The 24,011-nt window shown below is 42.6% G+C and overlaps 1 protein-coding gene across 3 annotated transcripts; it reads right to left on the minus strand.

Annotated features, from left to right (window-relative positions):
- Nucleotides 1-3,519: 3,519 nt before the first annotated feature.
- Nucleotides 3,520-23,586, minus strand: LOC106587379 (uncharacterized). 3 transcript variants are annotated; one of them, XM_045706649.2, is made up of 12 exons: nucleotides 23,000-23,586; nucleotides 22,733-22,800; nucleotides 21,337-21,682; nucleotides 20,961-21,121; nucleotides 20,407-20,550; nucleotides 19,017-19,182; nucleotides 17,659-18,615; nucleotides 16,846-16,964; nucleotides 8,675-8,839; nucleotides 7,674-8,302; nucleotides 6,277-6,324; nucleotides 3,520-4,055 (listed from the first exon to the last, which is right to left on the minus strand). In XM_045706649.2, the coding sequence occupies exons 3-7, from the start codon at nucleotides 21,608-21,610 to the stop codon at nucleotides 18,452-18,454; spliced, it is 909 nt and encodes a 302-aa protein (XP_045562605.1). In that variant the 5' UTR covers nucleotides 21,611-21,682; nucleotides 22,733-22,800; nucleotides 23,000-23,586; the 3' UTR covers nucleotides 3,520-4,055; nucleotides 6,277-6,324; nucleotides 7,674-8,302; nucleotides 8,675-8,839; nucleotides 16,846-16,964; nucleotides 17,659-18,451. The 3 variants fall into 3 exon arrangements, with proteins under 3 accessions (XP_045562605.1, XP_082821593.1, XP_045562603.1); XM_082965467.1 differs by having other exon boundaries at nucleotides 6,277-6,321; nucleotides 16,805-16,964; XM_045706647.2 differs by having other exon boundaries at nucleotides 16,805-16,964.
- Nucleotides 23,587-24,011: the final 425 nt, after the last annotated feature.

The raw sequence follows: 24,011 nt of genomic DNA on the forward strand, positions 1-24,011 counted from the left end.
TGATGCTCTTCGAGACAAGTTTGTATGTGGTCTCACAGGTGAAGCATATCACAGAAGGCTTCTGTCAGAGAAGGACCTGACCTTTAAGAAAGCTTGTGCTATCGCACTTGGACTCAAGCTTGCCCACAGGGATACTATTGATCTATCGGGACATGCAGAACGTCAGAAAGGTGTTCACAAGGTCAGTGATGCACGTGGTGAAAAAGGCTCACAAAAGTCACACTTTTCTCAGTCCCGTCCTCAAGGTTACACAAGAACAAAGTGGCCCACATCACAAAGGTCTAAGCCAAGTTGCTACAGATGTGGGGGAGATAATCATCAGCCCAGTGAATGTCGATTCCAAAACGAAAAGTGCCACAATTGTGGAAAGGTTGGACATTTACAGAGGGTGTGTAAAGCTCCAAAAAGCACAGCAAGAGCGCACAAAGTGTCAGACGCAGCACAAGAAGAGGAAGGTACAACTGAAACAGTATTGGAACTGTTCACAGTGTACACAGCTCAACAACAAAGAGATGGAATCTATCTCAGCATGGAGTTAGTGGGAAAACCAGAAAAATGCAGCTGGAGACCGGAGCGTCTGTATCTCTGGTTCCAGAGAGACTCTACAAAGAAAAACTGAAAAAGTGCCCTCTTCAGCCAGCGGCCATCCGCCTTTCTTCATACACTGGTGACACTATTCCTGTGTTAGAGCAGACCCAGGTACCAGTCCGGTATGAGGGGAAGGAGTGGACGCTACCGCTTGTCATTGTTAAAGGAGAAAAATCAGCCTTGCTAGGCAGAAACTGGCTACAAAAGACCAAGTTGAACTGGGGAGAAATCTTCAGTCTGAGAAATGACAAACCAGTGAGTCAGCCTACAGTCACTAACATGCTGGAGAAGCACAAAGAACTTTTCAAAGATGGCTACGGCGAAATACAAGACTTCACAGCAAAAGTCAGAGTGCAAGAAGGAACCAAGCCTATCTTTCACAAACCACGTCCAGTTCCCTATGCTCTTAAGGAAGCAGTAGAGAAGGAACTGAACCGCCTACAGAAGAATAACATAATCACAAAAGTAGCGAGGAGCGACTGGGCCGCTTCGATTGGTCAGCGTGTTGCTGCATTGAGTTTGTCTGGTAGAGAGGCATTGTTGGGCAGATCATGGCTGGGTCTTCCTTTGTAAACCGTAATGGTCTGTATTGTAGCCCCTGCCAAATGCGGCGGGCGTCGGAGCATGTGTAATATGATTCCAATAGCACGGTGTGCGGTAGCCCTTTCCTTTAGCTTGGCACCAACCTTGTTGTTAATCCAGGGCTTTTGATTGGGGAAGCAGCAAACCTTTACTATGGGCCAAGTCAACAATGCCTTTACTAATGAAGCCAGTGACCGAGGTGTTTAGCTCGTCGATGTAATCAGTGGAGTCTCTGAACATATTCAACGTTATCACATTTGTTGGTTGAAATGACGTGGAAAGCACGTTGATTCAATCAGTTTTTGCCCAGTGGGCAGCCTCCACCTGTTTGGCTCTGCTTTTGTTTCAGTCAGGGGAATTGCCATAGCTATATAGCACTCACTGCCTGTAGTGCTCCCTAGTGCCACAGCGGTCTAAGGCACTGCATCTCAGTGCTAGAGGCCTCACTACAGACCCTGGTTTGATCCTGGGCTGTATCACAACCGGCCATGATCGGGAGTCCCATAGGGCAGTGCACAATTGGCCCAACGGGTCCAGGTTAGGGGACGGTTTGGCCGGGGTAGGCCTTCATTGTAAAAATAATAATTTGTTCGTAACTGACTTGCCTAGTTAAATAGAGGTTAAATAATACAAATTTAAAAAAGTGTATTATTATGGTAATGATTTAGCTTTGCTATGGCAGTGAGATAGCTACCCGGAAGCTGCAGAGCCTACTGCCAAGACGTAATGTATTCTCATTTACTTTCTAAAATAGTTAAACGAATACGTGCCGTTTTCTGTCTGAATTGATATGATAGAAAATGTACCACGGAGCAGGAGCTGAAAGGTACCATTTCCCTCCCCTTTTGTTGCCAAGAGTTTGACAGAGATGAGTCATACATTTAATACAGAGTTAGGTATATTATGCACCTGCATAGGTTACATGGCTACAACCTGTCCTGTTTGTTTTTTCAGGGGGATTAGGGGCCTACAATACGAGACTGGATAAGGTCCACTCATACAGCAGAGTGGATGAGAACACCACTACTCAACGGCTGTTCTTGTCAGAGCTCAATGGTTATTAAAGTCAACTCAGTGGTTGCCTAGCGGTCTTTGATTCAGACCATTGTGAAAAATATATCCTAATTGTTCATTTCTTTTATTGACGTTTTTAGTATACATTTTTTACAAAAGTGAAGCCGCTCGCTCCTAATACCTCAGACCAAAACAGTTGAAAAAAAACAACCCCACCACCCTGTTTGTTCCCATCAGACCATTTAATGTGACTCAAAGAATAAACAAACAACAATAATAACAAGCAAACAAGACACATATTCAACAGGTCCTTGTAGGGACAGGTTGACACAACAGGACCGGAAATGTAGACTGGACACCATTTAATAACAAATTCAACATTTGTATTTGGGGCTAGTCACCTATGGTGAAAAGATTGTTGCAGGGGATAAATGTTATTTGGTTTTGTAAACCTGATTAGATACAAAAGTAAATAAAATAATAACAATACAATAATATATTAGCTAAAAAATAAATAGTAATAGCAACTTGGGTGGTAGAGGAAACACTAGGGTGGGATCAGCTCAGCGGTAGCTGCAAGGAGTAGAGGAGTGGGGTCCAGTTTTCAATGAAGGATTTCATTTAGTCTTTGGTGGATGCTGTAATTCTTTCCATTGTGATGTGGTCTGTGAGAAGGTTGAGCCATTTACACACAGACTGCTGGTATCTCTTTTTCCAGTTGAGTAATCTTGTTTTCTTGGCGATATTTAAGGCGATTTAAAATGGACCGATGATGTTTGGGTGGTAGGTCTGAAGACCCAAAAGGGTGGACAGTTTGTGTATGGTTTCTTTCCAGAATTGTAGGGTGGGTTGACAGAGCTATGTGGTGTGAAAGTAGTTGTCTGGAGTGGTGTGCATTAATCTGCTGTTTCTCAATCCTGGTCCTAGGGACCCAAAGGGGTACACATTTTAGTTTTTGCCCTAGCACTAACACGCTTGATTCAACTCATCAAACCTTTAGTTGGGAAACACTACATATATCTAACATTCTAGTTCACATGACTTTCAAATCCAATGTAATGAGGAAATGTGCCAATTTCTTTCTCCGCTAATTATTTGTGCTCCTTGCAAGTGTCTTGCACCATCACTGTGTATGCTTGAAATAACATGACTACAACCTGAGAAATATAAACTTTGATTACAATCTTGTGTTCTTGACCACTTTTAAAATAAGTATGTAGGATATCTGGTGTCAACCCCAATCATGTAATGTATTTACACACACACACACACACACACACACACACACACACACCACACACACACACACACACATCTTACAAAACACATACTCACTTCTCAGTTTGGTAACACATTTATTTGTCAAAAAGTAGAGTTGCTGATTTCTACCATACAAAAAGCATTAGCAGTAAGAACACCCCATTTCATGCATCTGTGATTGAATCTCTTGAAGTTTAATCTGTGATTAATAAAGGGTGTTAAGATACAGGTTCCCTGGTGGCGTTACTTTTTGGGGTTGTGATCCACCCCGTCCTCATCCACCCACATCTCTCCGGTCTTAGCGAACTTGACCTCTTTGTCAGCAGTGAGGATGTAGGACTTGTGTTGACCCTCAGCATACTCTGCCAGGAAGTTGTTCAGCCCATTCAGTGGGGATTCCTTAGGGCAACTATGTAAATTGTCACTTTCTACTTGGAAGCCAGTGACATAGAGGTTATGCGGGAGAACGCTCTTCTTAACGGTGCCTTCCAGGATGAGCATGGAGTCGCCCTTCTTGAGATGACTCCCCTCGATGAGGTCACTGAGAGCCATCTTCTCTGACTTGTAGTAGAGACGCACTTTGCCACCTGTTGCGTTGGCTATATTACAACCTAAGAGAACAAGAGAACGAAAGAGAAACAGAGAGAGATAGTCAATACTGGACAGTGCTGAAAGAAGTGTGATTGTCAATATTAGGTGATTGCTAGGAACACTGCTGAAAGCAACAGAGTCACGCACTTGTTCACTTTTTGGAAAATACCAACAATGTAAATGTTCAGAATTGTTCAGATAGATAATGACAATATTCCATACCAAGATGGCCTCCAAGTCAGGTGACCATCAAATGAAAATCAGGTGACCTGTCACCTGACCCTATAAAGATGTTCTGCCAAGCACACCAAACATTTCTTGGTTTGGCAACGTTCGCCTGACTTCACTAGTATGCGTTCAGGATAAACGTGAGTGTTATCTGTGCCTTTAATGTGCTACATTCATTGTTTAACTCCTAGTTCAACTTACTAACTTTTGATGTGTATGTTTGGACTCCTTCATTAGCATTGTTGTTCTGTTGATGTGAACTCTTATGCCTCTTTCTTTGTCTGTTCACAGAAACCATACTCATACATACTCTTTATTCATGTGTTTGCCCTCTGTGCTGGGACGCTTTTTGTGCTACAATAAATGGTTAAATGTTCTCTGGAGTCCTTGTCCTGTGGTGTATTAATTATGGAAACAGTTTACCGTTTAAGGACCAAAATGGGGCAAAATGAGAGTTTCTATTGGACAAATACAGGTAGGTCGCTCCCTGTTTCGTTCCGTTTGCTTCTGTTTTAATAAAAGTTTTGCAACAGAATCGGCATAATGGATGCTGGTCACTAACCGGAGCACAATTGGCAGTTAACAAACAATCCACCCGCTACTGTCTTTAGTCAAAAGTACACTATAAACTCACTAGCATAGTCTTAAAACAAGTTTTCTGCAATTCTACAGTTTGACATGACTTATTATGCCTCTCTTGAGGGGTGTATGAAGGGGGTACTATGAAAATGCAGTATAAGTGAAAGGGACATTTTTGAACTTCCTGCATTTCAACACATTTTGCCATGGGGCAGAGAAATGTGCAGTTTTGTGCTTTTCTACAAATTGTCATGAGTCTGAGAATTAAGCAGTTTTAAAGCTAATTTCCTGCATTTCTACACTTTGCCATGGGGCAGAGATTAGGTTTTATAGCTCATGTCCTGCTATTCTTCACAGATTGCCATGAGGATGAGAGATCTGGCAGTTGTAAAGCAAATTTCCTGCTACTCTACACATTTTGCCATGAGGCTGAGAGATGTTGCAGTTGTAAAGCAACTTTCCTGCTACTCTACAAATATTGCCATGAGGCTGAGAGAAAATGATGCGGTTTTAAAGTAACTGTCCAGTGAGAATCTCACTTAAGTTCATATTCTGTTATCATCCTTTACTTCTATTTGTGGTGAAAGCATAAATTGGAGAAAAAACACTTAAACCTCACACTTGTATCTCAAACAGACCTGTTTCATAAATGCTTGCAATTTCGTGTGAGGATGTCGTCCTCCTGAGGCGGATGAGCTGGCCATTCAGCACTCTACTCGCATTAATATTTAATGACCAGTATACGCCCACACCATTCCAACATGTTTAATAAAAAAAAATTGGGAAGGTAAACTATTTCTCTCATATTGTAATTCATTATAGGTAATATTTCATAGAAATCTGAAAACACTGAACAACAACGCAAAAATAACCGCTTTAAACTAACTGATCTATGCACCATCATACCAGGTCATTTAATGCTTTAAAAATAAATGAATATGATATTTGGCTACGGAAGTGCCATCTCTACAGCTTCCGTCCAAAAACAAATCCCATGAAATTATGTCAACACATACTGGCTAGCTACAAGTGGCTGGCTTAGCTAATGAACTAGCTACGTCGTTCCCAGCATGCATGACCAGAGTGACACAATGAACCAAAGGCACACCCCATTTCTGTTTGAAATTTGAGAAAGGAGTTGGACCATTTTTTGTGCCAAAAGTTGATCATGAAAACTAATTAGCTGCAATTCTACATCTTTTGCCATTGCTTATGACATGTTCATATGCCATATGGGGGGCCCCCAACCCCAACAAGAATTTATTGGTGGGGACTAATCGACTTGTTCTAAATATTGAGGGGGACATCCCCTCCCCCATCCCCTGTGGCAGTGTCGCTTCTGCTTAGAATCCCATGTGGGATGGGCCACAGGCTAAGTGGCAACAACTTTATTCATATACAGAGTCCCTGCTCCAGTTGGACTGGGTTACATACCTTGCGCATCGCTGTTGACGTTGATTGAACCACTAGCTCCCATTGCTGCTAGAGAGAGAGGGAAGAGAGGCGAGAAAGAGGATGACAGGAATGGAGAGAATGTAAATCTCCAAATGTAAATTGCTGATCGATTTAAATTCTTGAATTAGAATAAAATGGTAAACTACTATACACAACACCGCCATCAGGATGTTACACTACAGACAGTGCCCAAGTATTCACCCCCTTTTACTTTGTTTTTGTGTTAAACGGCAACTAAAATGGATTTAATTTGGGATTTTGTCATTGATCTACACAAAATACTCCATAATGTCAGTGATTTAAAACAATTAATACTAAAAAATAAGTGTTCAACCCCTTATTTTGAATTAGTTTACGAAAAAATGTATTTAAAATCAAACAATATGTTGCACTGAAAAGTAACTGACTCGCTCTATGGAATAATTGTGGTTAACAATTTTTTTTGGACTGATCCATCTCTGCATTGTATTTTATTTTATTTTACCTTTATTTAACTAGGCAAGTTAAGAACAAATTCTTATTTTCAATGACAGCCTAGAAACAGTGGGTTAACTGCCTTGTTCAGGGGCAGAACAACAGATTTGTACCTTGTCAGCTCAGGGATTTGAACTTGCAACCTTTCGGTTACTAACCACTAGGCTACCCTGCCACCCATATCAAATCAAATTTTATTAGTCACATGTGCCGAATACAACAGGTGTAGTAGACCTTACAGTGAAATGCTTACTTACGAGCCCCTAACCAAAAATGTGGTTTAAAAAATACAAATAAGAGTAAGAAATAAGAGGAACAAGTAATTAAAGAGCAGCAGTAAAATAACAATAGCGAGACTATATACAGGGGGTACCGGTACAGAGTCAATGTGCAGGGGCACAGGTTAGTCGAGGTAATTGAGGTAATATGTACATGTAGGTAGAGTTATGAAAGTGACTATGCATAGATAATAACAGAGTAACAGTGGTGTAAAAGAGGTGGTTGGGGGGGGGGGGGGGGGGGGGGTGAGCAATGCAAATAGTCTGGGTAGCCATTTGACTCGATGTTCATTAGACATACACCATATCTGTAAGTTCCCTCAGTTGGCCCTGCTCAGGTCATGCCACTATGCCTGTGTTTAGACAAGCAGCCCAATTCTGATCTTTTTTTCACTAATTTATCTTTTGACCAAGCATATCAGTTCTGAAAAAGATTTGATGTGGTTGGTCAAAATACCAATTAGTGGAAAAAATATCAGAATTGGGCTGCTTGTGTAAACGCAGCCTATGAAGCTTTTCTCCTCGACAGCCGGCTCTCTCTAGTAATTAAGCCTGGGGACGAGATTACCATGAGGCCAATAGTGATTTTAAATCTAAAGCATGTATTTTAAATAATGTATTTACCTGTGTCTGGGTGTTCTTCCTCAGTGCAGTGGAGGGCTTGAAGGTTGTAGTGATCAGTTGTTCTACTGCAGAGCGGAGAGATGGCTCTGTTTTTATAGGGTAGAGCTTACAGAGGGAAGGAGGGAGGGTCGGTGGGGGGTTCTCAGCCCAATCCAGGTAAAAGTTTATGTGCCAGAGAACTGAAGAGAAGGATTTCATTTGAGAACCGACGTGGGTGTCACAAGAGCTGTATATTTAGATGTCAAACACTACATTTTATCTCAAAGTACCATTCCTTGAACTACGCCTGACAAGTAAATCACAGACAATCAAGAGAGTTTGATCACCTAAAATAAGAAAAAAATGATCAGACTAAAAATTAAAACATTTGCTGGGGTCAGCTGTGACCATGTGAGAGTCTCTGAGTTGCTATCTATGTGGAGTGGTTCTCTTGCTTATTAAAACTGATCTCAGATCAGCTGGTATCAGGGTCTTAGCCTGAAGGTATATGCGCTGTCTCAGGTCCAGTTTGCGTTGGAAGCCGTAGAGGCAGCAGCGGCAGTGGTAGGGCTGGTTGCCACTGTGCGTGATGTGGTTGGAGCTCTGGTTGAAGGCTTTGCCACACACCAGGCACACATGGGGCTTCTCACCTGGAATAGGAGGGCAGAGGGGACATACTGTATTAAAGGGGAAGTTTATGTTTTTATAATGTAATGATAGATGGTTCCTCACCCTGAAAGTAGTCTATGAGCCAGGAAAAACTAACACATGGTTCGGTTTCTTTAAACAGCCACTACAAACTTCTGCTAACTTAATCCAAATTAATGGGAGTGGCAGTTGTTTTTGTTTTATATATATTCCCACATAGTCCGGCACGTAGCCACTACATTTTTAACAGGCATCACATGCCCCTACCACTCCCATTGTTTTTTTTGTTCTTTTCTTTTAAATAGTTAATAAGTTTCTAACGTGACCGTGATAAAGTCAATATCTTTATATCCATTGAATACATATTGACTCACCTGTTTGAATGAAGGTGTGTTTTTTCATATCAGATTTCTGGCAATCTTTTGCCACAGCATTGACAGGGGTAGGGCCGCATGTCAGAGTGGGTGGCAGGTGAGTGGATAGGGTGAAGGAGCACTTGAACACTTTCCCACACACCTTACACAGCCAAACGTACACTCCTGAAACACATGAGAACATAGCATATAGGCCATATATTTTGTGGAACATTTTATTTATTGGGTTGTCACATTAATTTCAATCACAGTTTCATATGAAGTTAAATTCATCATTTTTTACAAATACACCAAAACAAACTAATATAGGTCATATTTGTAGGTGTAGGCCAGTTCCACACAATTTCTTCTTCGTTCCCCTCCAATCAGGGACTGATTTAGACCTGAGACACCAGGTGTGAGCAATTAATTATCAGGTAGAACAGAAAACCAGCATGCTCCAGACCTCATAGGGTAAGAGTTCAATAACCCTGGTATAGGCCATCTAGTCATGTATAGGGTCTGCTTGTGGTGTGTTTTCCTGTATATAGTTTAACTGGCATCAAAACCTTAATAAACTGTCCTGGTGATAATACAATTAATGAAATATGTGATCTTGTGTATCTACTTTGAACCAAGGTTGGGGTCAAAACCATTTCGATGACCGAATTAAAATGGAATTCACCCTAACCTTGCTTTAACATGTACAGTTATGAATATAACTACTGTTCCCTGTAGGAGGGAATGAGGTCAGTGGAGTCTGCTGAGGGGGAACGGCTCGTAATAATGGCAGGAACGGTGCAAATGGAATGGCATGAAATACCTACAAACCATGTCTTTCATGTATTTGATACCATTTCACTGATTCCGCTCCCATCATTACCATGAGCCCGTTCTCAATCATTAAGCTGCCACCAACCTCCTGTGAATGAGGTATACCATACTAGGGGGAGTCAATGACCAATCATATTCACCTGAAGACATCACGCCCAACTGGGCCAATGGATGCCGAGCCCGCCCTCGTAAGCCCGTCTTCCTGGCTAAAATACCGGGGCTCGTATTAATTTCCTCAATTCAGTACCGCTCTTCAGCGAGCCCAAACCCCCCGACGGAGAGGAGCAAAATAATTTATACCTCATTCCCTCCTTCATGGAACAGTAGTTATATTCATAACTGTACGTTCCCTTTCAGTCGGTCACTCGGTATAACAATATGGGGACATACAATCACACCACAAGCCGGCTCAGAGGGTACCAAACTAGGAGTTACAAAAGCCACCTTTTCCCCTAATACATACCCGAGAAACCTGAACGGTCAGAGCCCCATATAGGGAACCAGAACCGGCTGCAACTTGACTATGCGCACTGACACGTTGCCACTGCAGCCCAAGTCCATAGATCCCACGGTTACAAGAATACTTACCATGCGAGCCTGAAATGTCAGAACTCGTACAAGGAACTGCAAGTCCAAAACAACAGAACACCTGTCGTGACTTGGTAAAGTGCATGTGTGCTGCATAGCATCGACCAGAGTGGATGAACCACAGCAGCCCGAGGCTCAAACCCACAGAAAACCTTCAAATGCCTGCCACTTATATGTTTAAACCCTCTCGTAGAGGGTGCACGTGCCAACTGTATAGTCAATTACGTTCAAGGATAAATCCCTGGCTGTCGAATTCAACCTTTCAGGGGCCAAACCCACAGATCCCATATCTGTGGCCGTGGATGCCAAACTCTTCCGTGCACCTGGAACAATAGCTCAGACGACATGGAACCCTCCACGGGTCCCCGCCCAACAGGCAGATGATCTCTGGGAACCATGGTTGTCCGGGCCAACTAAGAGCCATCACTGATACTCCAAAGCATCCGCTCCCACTGGAGTGCCCTGATCCCTCATTGTGAAGAAGACGACAATGTGCATTTTCTCGTAATGCGTAAAGATCTACGACGGCCCTGCCGAACCGGACCCATATCTGGGCAAGAACCGAAGGGTAAAGTCTCTACTATGTAGAGATAGGACCCCCCTGGAAAGTAGATCCGCGGCCACGTTGAGAGATCTGGGAAGATACGTCACCTTGAGCGACAGGAAATGCGCAATGCTCCATACAAGCAGATAACGGGCCAGGTTTAGGAGAGACAGACCACGTCCCCTCCTGCCTGTTGATGTACGCCACCACTGTCCTGTTGTTGGACTGAACCAACACATGCTGGCCCTCAAACATCAGAAGGAAACGCCTCAGTGCTAGCAAACAGTCAGTAGCTCTGGGTAATTGATATGCAGCGCCCTTTGCGCTGTTGACCAAATCCTTCTGTTCCGAGTAGCCAACACACAGTGCTCCCCATCCCAGTAAGGATGTGTCTGTTGTGATCACCCTGTGGGACACTACCCGGCCCATGAGAACCCTCTGCTACACTAGTCACGGGTCCCTCCAAAGAGTCAACGCACTTAGGCACGACAAGGATACTTTGAGTAACCGATGACAATGGTGAGATGCATCCAGACGTGTAGCAATCACCCAGCGCTGAAACAGACGCATCAACATAAGTCTCATAGGAACCACAACTATCAGAGGCCATCAGACCCAATAACCGCAGGCTTAAGCGAAAAGACACAGGGTGCCCCAGCTGATACCGTGACAGACAGAGACGGAATGCGACACTCTTTTGGTACAAAAACAATTGATTCAGAACCGAATCCAGAACGAGACCCAGAAACTGAATAAGCTGAGTCAAACAACTTTTCTTGTGATTCACTATGAACCCCAGAGACTGAATATGGGAAACCATCATGGCAGTGTGGAGCTCCACCTGTTCCCTCGACTCCAGTACGACCAACCAATCTTTAAGATAGGCCAATACTCTGATCCCCTGGCACCACACCGGTGCCAAAGCCACCTCCAACACCATAGAAAAGGTGAGGGGCGATAGGGAGAACCCTAAAGGCAGGAGAAACCTGTAGGCCAAACCCTCGAAATGAAACTTTCTAAACTTTCTGTGGGGAGGAAATAGAGTCGCATTAAAATACACATTCCTTCACATCTATGGGCGTGAACCAATCGGTGGGAACACCGACTGCAATAGCCTGAGAAGTGTGAGCATTATGATCTTACAAACCTTGAGGTGCTTGTTTAAAACAAGCAAGTCCAGGATGAGGCTCAACGTTACATCGCTCTTGGGAACTAAGCCGTACTGGCTGTACCAATCGCTCTGTACTTCTGACACGGGGACCAACCGAATTGCCTGCCTTTGAAGGGGAGAGGAAGGCTACGTTTCAAACTCAAAACACCCTTCTCCACTTACCCTCGCCTTATGCCCTTGGGGGAATCCCCATGGCCATCTTTGTCGTCGGTCCAAATGATTAGCCAAGCAAGGGCAGTTTGCAACGTAAGCCCCTCAGCCCTCGTTTTTGATCGAGTTTGCGAGTGTACAATTATGTTCACTTCGGGGCCTGAAACGCCCCATAATTCAATTTGTGTTGATTGTACATCCGCTAAGACTTAAAACCTCAATGTGAATATGGAGTCAACATACAAGTGTAAGTTAAAACGAATGTTAATAAGTTAGAAATTGTGCTACTAATGCACATGACGGCACAAACACATCTAGTAAAAGTTATGTTTTTGTTGGGTTAGCTTTTGGAAATTGTATAAATAAAACATTTTCCTTCTTCAGAAGTTCCAGCTAGGCAGGCTAACGTTAGTTAGCTAATTAATTTGCTATCATACAGTAAGCGTATATTAATAATTATATTGTTAATATAAGTAGACATGCAATCTTAATTGACTGTAGCGCATATAAAAACACCTACAAGCTACCGATGGCTGAAAACACAATCGTCGCGGGACGAACGAATTTCCGGGCAAGGGCGATCCATTTGAAATGAAATCCTTCCTCCCTCGCCCCTTGCCCTGCAAGTGTAAACTCGTCAGACATCATGGTACGTCATCAGAAGTGTCCACTTAATTTGAGGGCTAAGGGGAGAGGGTGTGTCTTTTAAGACAGGCGCTAGGACCTTGAACGATTGACGTAATGACACCACGAAAAGGAGGAGGAAGCACAGCGAACTGCAGACCGCACCCCCTTGCCACCATTCTCATCACCCATGGTGAACTGCGCATGCCCGCCACTGGACGGAACATGCTGCCAGTCTGCCATCCATTATCTCCTCAAGGGGGTGCCACCCTGAGGACTAGGATAATTCGTTTTTTTTGTCATGCTTATTTTCATAACCACCACTCTTGACAACCGCATGGAACAGGAACTGTGTCTATTATACCCACACCCGGACCATACCGCACTTTCGATACCCCTGAACACAGAGGAACCTTGAGTAGAAACAATGTGCTTTCGTGGTACCACCATTCTGATACCCAGTCCACACTTTTTGCCGGTGTGATCCACCACATTCTCATAGATCTTTCCAGTGTTGGCGAACTTCACCCCTTTGTCGTCAGTGATCATGTAGGATTTGGGGTGACCCTCAACATAATTTGCTAGGAACATGTCAAACAGTGGATGCCCAAATATCATACATGGAACCCTCCTGTCGTGACAGAGGTTAGCATTTTTGGGGGGGTATGATATTTATGCCTCTGTAATTTTCTCACTCATCATTATTTACCATTCATTCAGAATGATCCGCAATCATGGTAGCATCCACATAATGTAGAAGTGTTTAGAAAAATATTATATTGCAAATGACACATTACATAAGTCTCTCATTGTTGCCGCCTGTTATAGACCCCCCTCAGCTCCCAGCTGTGCACTGGACACCATATATTAATTTATTGAGCTCCGAAGCTAGATGGGGGGCATTCTGTTAGGTGACCTAAACTGGGATATGCTTAACACCCCGGCCGTCCTACAATCTAAGGTAGATGCCCTCAATCTCACACAAATTATCAAGGAACCCACCAGGTACAACCCTAAATCTGTAAAAATGGGCACCCTCATAGATATTATCCTGACCAACTTGCCCTCCAAATACACCTCTGCTGTTTTCAGTGTGGATCTCAGCGATCACTGCCTCTTTGCCTGCATCCATTATGGGTCCGTGGTCAAACAACCACCCCTCATCACTGTCAAACGCTCGCTAAAACACTTCTGCGAGCAGGCCATTCTAATCGACCTGGCCTTGGTATCCTGGAAGGACATTGACCTCATCCCGTCAGTAGAGGATGCCTGGTTGTTCTTTAAAAGTAATTTCCTCACCATCTTATATAAGCATGCCCCTTTCTAAAAAATGTAGAACTAAGAACAGATATAGCCCTTGGTTCACTCCAGACCTGACTGCCCTCAACCAGCACAAAAACATGCTGTGGCGTACTGCACTAGCATCGAATAGTCCCCGCGATATGCAACTTTTCAGGGAATTCAGGAACCAATACACACAGTCAGTTAGGAAAGCAAAGGCTAGCTTTTTCAAACAGAAATGTGCATCCTATAGCTCTAACTCCAAAAGGTTTTGTGACACTGTAAAGTCCATGGAGAATAAGAGCACCTCCTCCCAGCTGCCCACTGCACTGAGGCTAGGAAACACTGTCACCACCGATAAATCCACGATAATCGAGAATTTCAATAAGCATTTTTCTACGGTTGGCTATGCTTTCCTCCTGGCTACCCCAACCCCGGCCAACAGCTCCACACCCCCCACAGCTACTTGCCCTAGCCTCCCCAGCTTCTCCTTCACCCAAATCCAGATAGCAGATGTTCTGAATGAGTTGCAAAACCTGGACCCATACAAATCAGCTGGGCTAGACAATCTGGACCCTCTCTTTCTAAAATGATCCACCGCCATTGTTGCAACCCCTATTACTGGTCTGTTCAACCTCTCTTTTTTATAGTCCGAGATTCCTAAAGATTGGAAAGCTGCCGCGGTCATCCCCCTCTTCAAAGGAGGAGACACTCTAGACCCAAACTGTTACAGACCTATATCCATCCTGCCCTGCCTTTCTAAAGTCTTCGAAAGCCAAGTTAGCAAACAGATCACTGACCATTTCGAATCCCACCATACTTTCTCCACTGTGCAATCCGGTTTCTGAGCTGGTCACGGGTGCACCTAAGCCACGCTCAAGGTACTAAACGACATCATAACCGCCATCGATAAAAGACAGTACTGTGCAGCCATCTTCATCGACCTGGCCAAGGCTTTCGACTCTGTCAATCACCGTACTCTTATCGGCAGACTCAACAGCCTTGGTTTCTCAAATGACTGCCTCGCCTGGTTCACCAACTACTTCTCAGATAGAGTTCAGTGTTGCAAATCGGAGGGCCTGTTGTCCGGACCTCTGGCAGTCTCTATGGGGGTGCCACAGGGCTCAATTCTCAGGCCCACTCTTTTCTATGTATATATCAATGATGTCGCTCTTGCTGCGGGGGATTCCTTGATCCATCTCTACGCAGACGACACCATTCTGTGTACATCTGGCCCTTCTTTGGACACTGTTAACAAACCTCCACACAAGCTTCAATGCCATACAACACTCCTTCCGTGGCCTCCAACTGCTCTTAAATGCTAGTAAAACGAAATGCATGCTCTTCAACCGATCGCTGCCTGCACCCGCCCGCCCAACTGGCATCACTACTCTGGACGGTTCTGACTTAGAATATGTGGACAACTACAAATATCTAGGTATCGGGCTAGACTGTAAACTGTCCTTCCAGACTCATGTTAAGCATCTCCAATCCAAAATTAAATCTAGAGTCGGCTTCCTATTTCGCAACAAAGCCTCCTTCACTCACGCTGCCAAACATACCCTCGTAAAACTGACTATCCTACTGATCCTCAACTTCGGCGATGTAATTTACAAAATAGCCTCCAACACTCTACCCAGCAAACTGGATGCAGTCTATCACAGTGCCATCCGTTTTGTCACCAAAGCCCCATATACCACCCACCACTGCGGCCTGTATGCTCTTGTCGGCTGGCCCTCGCTACATATTCGTCGCCAAACCCACTGGCTCCAGGTCATCTTTGCTAGGTAAAGCTCCGCCTTATCTCAGCTCACTGATCACCATAGTAACACCCACCCGTTGCACGCGCTCCAGCAAGTATATCTCACTGGTCATCCCCAAAGCCAACACCTCCTTTGGCCGCCTTTCCTTCCAGTTCTCTGCTGCCAATTACTTGAATGAATTGCAAAAATCACTAAAGTTGGAGACTTATATCTCCCTCACTAACTTTAAGCATCAGCTATCTGAGCAGCTTACCGATCGCTGCAGCTGTACACAGCCCATCTGTAAATAGCCCATCAAACTACCTACCTCATCCCCATATTGTTTTTATTAACTTTTTTGCACACCAGTATTTCTACTTGCACATCATCATCTGCACATCTATCACTCCAGTGTTCATTTGCTAAATTGTAATTACTTCGCTACTATGGCCTACTTATTGCCTTACCTCCTTACTCCATTTGCACATACGATATATAGATTTTTCTATTGTATTATTGACTGTACTTTTGTTTATCCCACGTGTAACTCCATGTTGTTTTTTGTCGCACTACTTTGCTTTCTCTTGGCCATGTTGCAGTTTTAAATGAGAACTTGTTCTCAACTGGCCTACCTGGTTAAATAAAGGTGAAATAATATATATATATATTTTTTTATTCATTATTTTCTATTGGGCACAAAAACATCAAACCCAACCAAAACAAACAGAAAATGCATCCAACAAATGTTTTTGGTCACAAGCTTGATGTAGTTATTGCGTGCTATGAATATGTGACCAAATAGTCAAATTTGAACTACTGTAATACACATAAGTAAATTTGTCCAAATACTTTTGGTCCGCTAAAATGTGGGGACTGTGTATAAAACGTGCTGTAATTTCTAAACGGTTCGCCTGATATGGATGAAAATACCCTCAAATTCAAGCTGACAGTCTGCACTTTAACCTCATAATCATTGTATAATTTCTTATCCAAAGTGTTGGAGTACAGAACCAAAATAAAAAATGTGTCACTGTCCAAATACTTTTGGAGCTCAACGTATATGGACATGTAATTTCTTATTCTTTGAAATGTCTAATAGAAATGTGTCTTATAATCCCATGTGGGATCGGCCACATAGGCTAAGTGACATTGCGTAATAATAAAATATAAATGTATGAGTTTATATAGAGTCCCTCCTGCTGGACTAGGTTACATACCGGCCTGATTGGTGATTTGCCAGTTGAAATATCGGCCTTACCACCTTATATGCTTTGGTCTGATACGTTTACGTCTGATATGTCAATGCTGTCGTCATGGCTGTCGTCATGGCTGTCGTCATGGCTGAAGCTGGAGTACTCTTTCCCTAACCCATTGTTGCTACAATGGAGAGGGACAGAGAAAGAGGGTGCGATGAAGAGAGACAATGAGATGCTCCAAATGTAAATGGAAAGCACGGTACAACATGCATTGAAGATACTGACATTTTTATTCAGTGTCAGTCACCACTCATTGCATAAACTGGCAGTACATACGTCTTTGTGATGTCTTGGTCTGTATACTGATTGAAACTTTTTTTTTTTTTAACTGTTTTTAAGTCTTGAAACGAGACCAGGCTGGGTGTCAAATCAGTGTTGATTTGAGAATTCCCATTCCAATTAATTTATTGAATTTGAATTAAAATAGTAGACAACTATAAATAGTACCACCATCAGGATGTTACACTACAGATAGTACCTATAATAAGTATTCACCCTCTTTGTTATGGCAAGCTTAAATTAGTTCAGGACAAAAGATTTACTTCAAATCGAATAATAAATTACATTGATTCGCTATGTGTGCATCAACAGTGGTTAACATGATTTTTGAATGACTGATCCATCGCTGTAATGTACCCCATATACACAACATAACTGTAAGGTCCCTCAGTCATCCCTGCTCAGGTATGTCACCATGAGGCTAATCTTGTCCCCAGCCGGCTCTCTCTCTGTAGCCATTAAGCCTGGGGATGAGGTCACAATAAGGCCAATAGTGATTTAAAACCTATAGCATGTATTTTAAATGATGCATTTACCTGTGTCTGGGTGTTCTTCCTTGGTGGTGCAGTGGAGGGCTTGAAGGTCGAAGGGATCAGGTGTTTTAGTGCAGTGCTTTTGGCTGTGCTTTTATAGGGTAGCGCTGACAGAGAGAGAGGGGGGCTTTCTCAGCCTATCACAGGTATTTCAATCCAGGTAAATGTTTCCGTTCCAGAGAATTAAAGAGAATGAAAATAATGATTCATTTCCAGAGAATTCCAGAGAACCTACGCGGGCGTTGCACACGGTTTAACTACTTTTATCTCAAAGTGACATACCTTTAAAACCACCCCGAGAGGTAAATCATTAAAAATCTAGGGAGTTTGATCACTAAAAAAAACAATGATCATTCATTCATAACAATAATATCTTGTTGTTATCCAAATCTGAAAGTGGATAACAAAGATTTTTAATGCACACACTTAAGAAAGCGATACTTTGGAATATAAATGGGATTGGAATGTTTCAAAGGTGTTTTCAACATATTTTCAGATATGACCCTATGATGACACTGTAAAAACAGAAATATATATGTAGGCAAAATATACAGTTGGGATTCAACTACAGTCAAGGTAAATGTTTGTTCGATTTTTTTGTGGAGCATCCATCCGTTCTTCCATCCATCCCCAGCTTCTGTTTAGCTTGTCCAGTTGTGCCCTTATAATGAAAAAATGATCTGGGGTCAGCTATGACCATGTGAGGGTGTTTGAGTTGCTATCTATGTACAGTGGTTCTCCCGATTGTGAAAATTGAGCTCAGATCAGCTCTTAGCCAGGGTCTTGACCTAAAGGTCTATGTCTGGTGGTTCTCCTGGTTTTGTCTCAGGTCCTGTTTGCGCTGGAAGCCATAGAGGCAGTGGTAGGGCTGGTTGCCACTGTGCTGACGGCTGTGGGTGATGAGGTTGGAGCTCTGGCTGAAGGCTTTGCCACACACCTGGCACACATGGGGCTTCTCACCTGGAATAGAAGGGCAGAGGGGACATACTGTATTAAAGGGGAAGTTCACTCTTTTATAACTTAATGTTAGATGGTTCCTCACCCTGAACATCAGCCAGGAAAAACTGTAATGCATGGTTTGGTTTTCTTTAATTAAACAGCCACTACAAATTTCAGCTAACTTAATCCAAATCAATGAGAGTGGTAGGGGCATGCAGTGGCTGTTTAATTTATTTATTTTAAAGGCCAAATCACTTCCCACGTCGCCGGACTCTGGCATGCAGTCATTTTCATTTTTAACAGGCATCACATGCCCCTACCACTCCCATTGTTTATTTTTATTTTTAAAATAGTTTATACGTTTCAAACGCGACTGTGACAAAGACAAGATCTCTATTTCCAGAAAATACATATCGACTCACCTGTGTGAATGAAGGTGTGTTTTTTCATATCAGATTTCTGGTGAAATCTTTTGCCACAGTATTGACAGGGGTAGGGGCGCGTGTCAGAGTGGATTAGCAGGTGAGTGGACAGGGTAGAGGAGCGCTTGAACACTTTCCCACACACCTTACAGCCAAACGTACGCTCCTGAAACACATGAGAACAAAGCATATATGGCCATATATTTTGTGAAAAAAAAGATTTATTGGGTTCACAGTTTCATGAGAAGTTTAATGAATTTCCATTTTATTTTTTTACAGCAAACAAAAACGAGTATAGGCCATATAGTCATGAATAGGGTCTACTGTGGTGTTTTTTCCTGTATATAGTTTATAACTAGCATCAAACTCTTTAAACTCCCTAAAGTCGATGTCCAGTGGAAATCTAATTAGCATTTTTTTTAAATCACCATCAAAATCTGTCAGTTTAAGATAGAGAGATGTTGTTTTTGCATTGGATGCGTCTCAATCCACCACATCCGCCGATGTTGCAGACGCTCGATCCACCGCATCCGCCTATGTGGCACTTTCACATCTGAGGTGAAAGTTGACAGAGCTAGATCGGTGTTTGTCAGACCATGAGACATCTTGAAAATCGGTCTTCTCACAAAATCGTCTGTAGTGTTCCGAACGTCCTACAAACTATTTTGACGTCTCTATGGAAAGATGAGAATCTCACGAACATGTACATGTTTTGCTCTAGGACGCTCACAAGATTCGTCTGAAGGTCCCCTGGTACCAGATGAAAAGATTTATGGAAGTATATATGGAGACTATTTAATGCCCAAAATATGGGGTTAAATACACGTATATAAAAAATAAAAAAAATCTTTCTTAAATCTCTCAGATATAGGAGAGACACCTCAGAACAAACTTCCTTTTGATATTTTTTGGGGACTATCTGTTGTTCCATGTAGTGAATCTGTTATTCAATGCGTTTGTATGGCCTAATAACAGTAAAGACAATAAAAAAAGGTTTTTGATACTTCAATGAGTCTTACAATTCAAATTCAAATAGCTAAATGATCCTTGGTATGGCCTTAAAACAATTCCATATATCTTAGTAGAACAGTGCAGTTAATAACTTAAATTTCCAGTTTTTTAATGATATTTCCACACAATGAGGTGGAAATAACACTCTCAAATTGTGAAATTATGATAATGCCCTTTTTCTGTAAGAGCTGTATGAAAAAAAAATGCCTGCAATATCAGCCTTTTCAGGTGGGATGGAACTTTTGTGCCGCATCATGATGTCACAATGTGATCTGATTATAACAGACCTGACCCCAAACCTGCTTTAAAACCCTTTATTATACATGTAATGCGGCAGGCAATAGACCTTTATTGGCGTTATTAGGTGTGTCATTCCTACCTTGACCCTTTTCCTCAAACCCAGGTCTGGCCTATAGCCGTACGGCTGACTGTTAGTCTTGATGTGTGTTGATGATGACTGCTTGTGTCTGCCACCATGGGACTTGTGGACGTGGGACTCCAGACTGGAGAAAGAAAAGAAACTCTGAAAAGAAAACAAACACTTTAATGTGATTTGCAGTGCAGTAAATACAATTGACCTCTTATCTTAATTGAATCCTCACACTGGTCTTCCAGTCAGAAACAGAATAGAGAATCAAAGCACGTCAGACTTCAGTTTCTGCACATTGACCTTTGGTTAATAAAAAGGCTGTGTGTAGGTCTATCCAATCACCTCAGTGGTATTCCAATGAGTCAGAATTATTCACTGTCCATGATGGAAGCAAACATAGCTTTCTCTTATAACTAATATCAACCCTTTTTGATGGGGAGGATTGATGTTTAATAATTCACCTTTATTTATACAGGTAAATAAATTAAGAACAGATCATTATTTGCAATGATGACTTGTCAGAGGGATAGAATAACAAAACTGATTTGGGATCATCCACTAACCTTTCCACACAGTGGACATTCAGTCCCAGTGGTCCTGTGGTCACTGATCTGGGGACAGTCTCTGTATCGGGTCTCTCCCAGGAGGGGAGAGCCCACCTCCTCAGCAGGGCTGCCACGGTTCAACTGGGAGGGAGAGTGGTGGTGCAGCGCAGCTCTACCATCTTAAGATGGGGAATAGCAGGTGGTTGAAAAGATACATTAATTAGCCCCTTCTTACAAGCAATCACTGATCTCTAGGTCTTAAACACATTGCTGTTTCAGTCTTAACTTTAATGAACATTGTATAATAATGAATGATTATGAGAGAACAATAATACACAAAACTGGCAGATGTACATGAGCTTGTGTTAGCTGAGCCTCAGTGCTCAACACCTACCTGAAGACATGGGACTGGTGGGGTGAAGGTAAGGGGGACTAGGTGAGGGAGGGTGGAGGGCTGGAGGTGGAGAGGGCTGTGGTGGGTAGGCCTCACTGTGTGTCACTAGAGACACTGCACTCTTTGGTGACGGCCGTCCCTGAAGGGTACCCCACTGCATCTTGTCTGTTTCTGAGGGACCCACTGGCACCAGAGTCGTACCCAAGCAGGGGCTACCTGCTTTGGGGCGCAGAGGGTGTGAGCCCCCCCTCCTCACCAGGAAAGAGCGAGGCATGGTGGGGAAGCGAGAAGCAGCAGGGGCACAGAGTTTTGTAGACTCAATCTAATGGAAGGGAAGTAGACGGCCCTGCAATATGGAGTACATGACAATTGACATAATAGTCCAGGTGTTATTCATGTCAACCAACATACAGCAGGTGGCAGCAGTGCTTTGACTAACACAGTCACATACTACACTGTTGTATTCATAAAGCTTATCAGAGTATAAGTGCTGATCTAGGATCAGTTTTCAGATCATTATGAATAGGATAACAGGACCACGGGGGACCTGATCCTAGATCAGCACACCTAATCGGAAATGCTTTCTGAGTACGGCCCTGGTCACACAACCACTCCTAAAGTAACAGTACTATGGGTTTTGCTGACACTAAAATTATGAAGACAACATTTTGAAACCATAAAAACGAACTCCATACTGAAAGCACTTCAAATATGCTCAAATATGAGTATTTTCCAGCTGTGTTTTCCCAGCAGAGCTTTTCCTATATATTCATAAAGGAGATCATTTATTTGGCATTTAACGTCCAATTTACAGAGACATCTCTAGGCAGATCGCATCAGCTAGGTCATTGCACATACTCATTACTCTTGAGCTTGGTTGGATTGCTGCATAAACTGTGGCCACATATACTAGCACACAGTGTTATGAAACCCACAGCAGCTACCATCCAAATTCAACTAAACACAGCAGACCGTTATGCATTATCCCGACTCACCCTGTGAGCTCTCTCCCCTCTGGTTGCACAGCCTTACAGGTGGCAAATATTAGAGAATTGAAGACGTAACAAGATATAAGACTAGGGCAATAAAGCTCCCGAAAATATAAAAAATATGTATTTTCCTATGCTGGATTCATACTGTACTGATTAAAAGCTTCAGATATCAAATATTTGTCATTTTAAGTATTCTGTTACTAGGCAGAATAGTTCAATCTTTTGCCCAAGGGCCAATGGATCACTAAATAAAACAGAAAACTTTCTACTGTGTAATGTTGCAGATACAGGGATTTGAAATAGCCTATTTAAGTATGATGCAGATACACCGGTGGAGATGAATGATGATTAGATTGAACACATTGGCCGAATTAATTTGGTACGGTAAATGCAGAAAAACTCACCTTATAAAAGAGGAATGACAAATCTCTGCAGCTAGCCGTCTTGAAGATGATGTCTTCAGTCAAGTCACCTGGTGAGATGACAACAGAGTTTGATTTTAAAGATGGTGATACTGTACATGATAATTTTCTAAAAGCACAACGCAAAAATAAACTGCTAATCTTAATTGCAGGATGGAATTGAAGACCACAAGAAGTAATTTATGCCTTTATGGCTAGCAATGAAAATGTGAAAACCTCACTACAAAAAAGTGTTTTAAACCAACTTACCAGATAACACGTTTTTTAAAAGGCATACAAATGTCAACATTTCACAAAGCAAATAGGCAGAACAAATACATTCTGGCTCAAATTGTAAATTAATTTAAATAAAATATCAAAATATGATATGCCAAAATGTTGACCTTACTCCTGAATCTCCCACTAGTAAATTAATGAAATTAAACAGGAAGCTCAAATCATGTAACATTACAGTAAAAATCTATCTATATGCTCAAGTTTCAGCTCTAAGCTGTATTGAGATGTTGTGTTCAGTGAAGTCCAATGACACTGATGGGGAAGAGCTTGTCTGTAGCACCGCTCCACTCAGCAGCAGCCACCTCAACCACAGAACTTCCTCAGAAAGACCAGACAGACTCCACTGCTGAGCAACAGGTCTTTCTGCTGCACTAAAAATCCACTCATCGCTGCTTTGCTACAGTATATAGGACCAAACAAGTCCAGATGTACTCGCCCTAATCTCTTCACTTTCAAATGACCAAATGTCCTCTTTGACTTGAGGTTGGTATACAAATCTCTATCAGTCTACTTCATTGTTATATCAAAATGATTCACATGATCACAAAACAGGAAGACGTGTAGAAGTGAGGCAAGAGAAAACCAAGTAACAAGAAATTGGATGAGGGGAGGATGGTGGGGTCACTTGAGTAATGTTCTGCAAAAAGTGTCGCCACACACAAGTGTTGAGACGGAGGGGGTTTCAAAATGTGGGTTAGAGCAGAGAGCGATGGAGAGGGAAATCCCAAACAGAAATCAACTGGTAACCCAATGTCGTGATGAGCAGAACGGGAGAGAAAGATAAGAGACAGGGACAGAGAGGATAATGGGTTCAATGGAAGATTACAATGGATTTTATATCCAAATGAAGACAGGGGTGCACACAATCAACACAACACTCGAGTCAGCACAACAACACCGTACCACCTCGACATGACATCTGAGAATGTGTAGTGTCAATGTTCATTTCATATCAATCATCATCATCAAGTAGAGAACACCGAAA

Source organism: Salmo salar, chromosome 02 (assembly GCF_965601325.2).
Source record: "Salmo salar chromosome 02, fSalSal1, whole genome shotgun sequence".
In the NCBI taxonomy this organism is placed as follows: domain Eukaryota; kingdom Metazoa; phylum Chordata; class Actinopteri; order Salmoniformes; family Salmonidae; genus Salmo; species Salmo salar.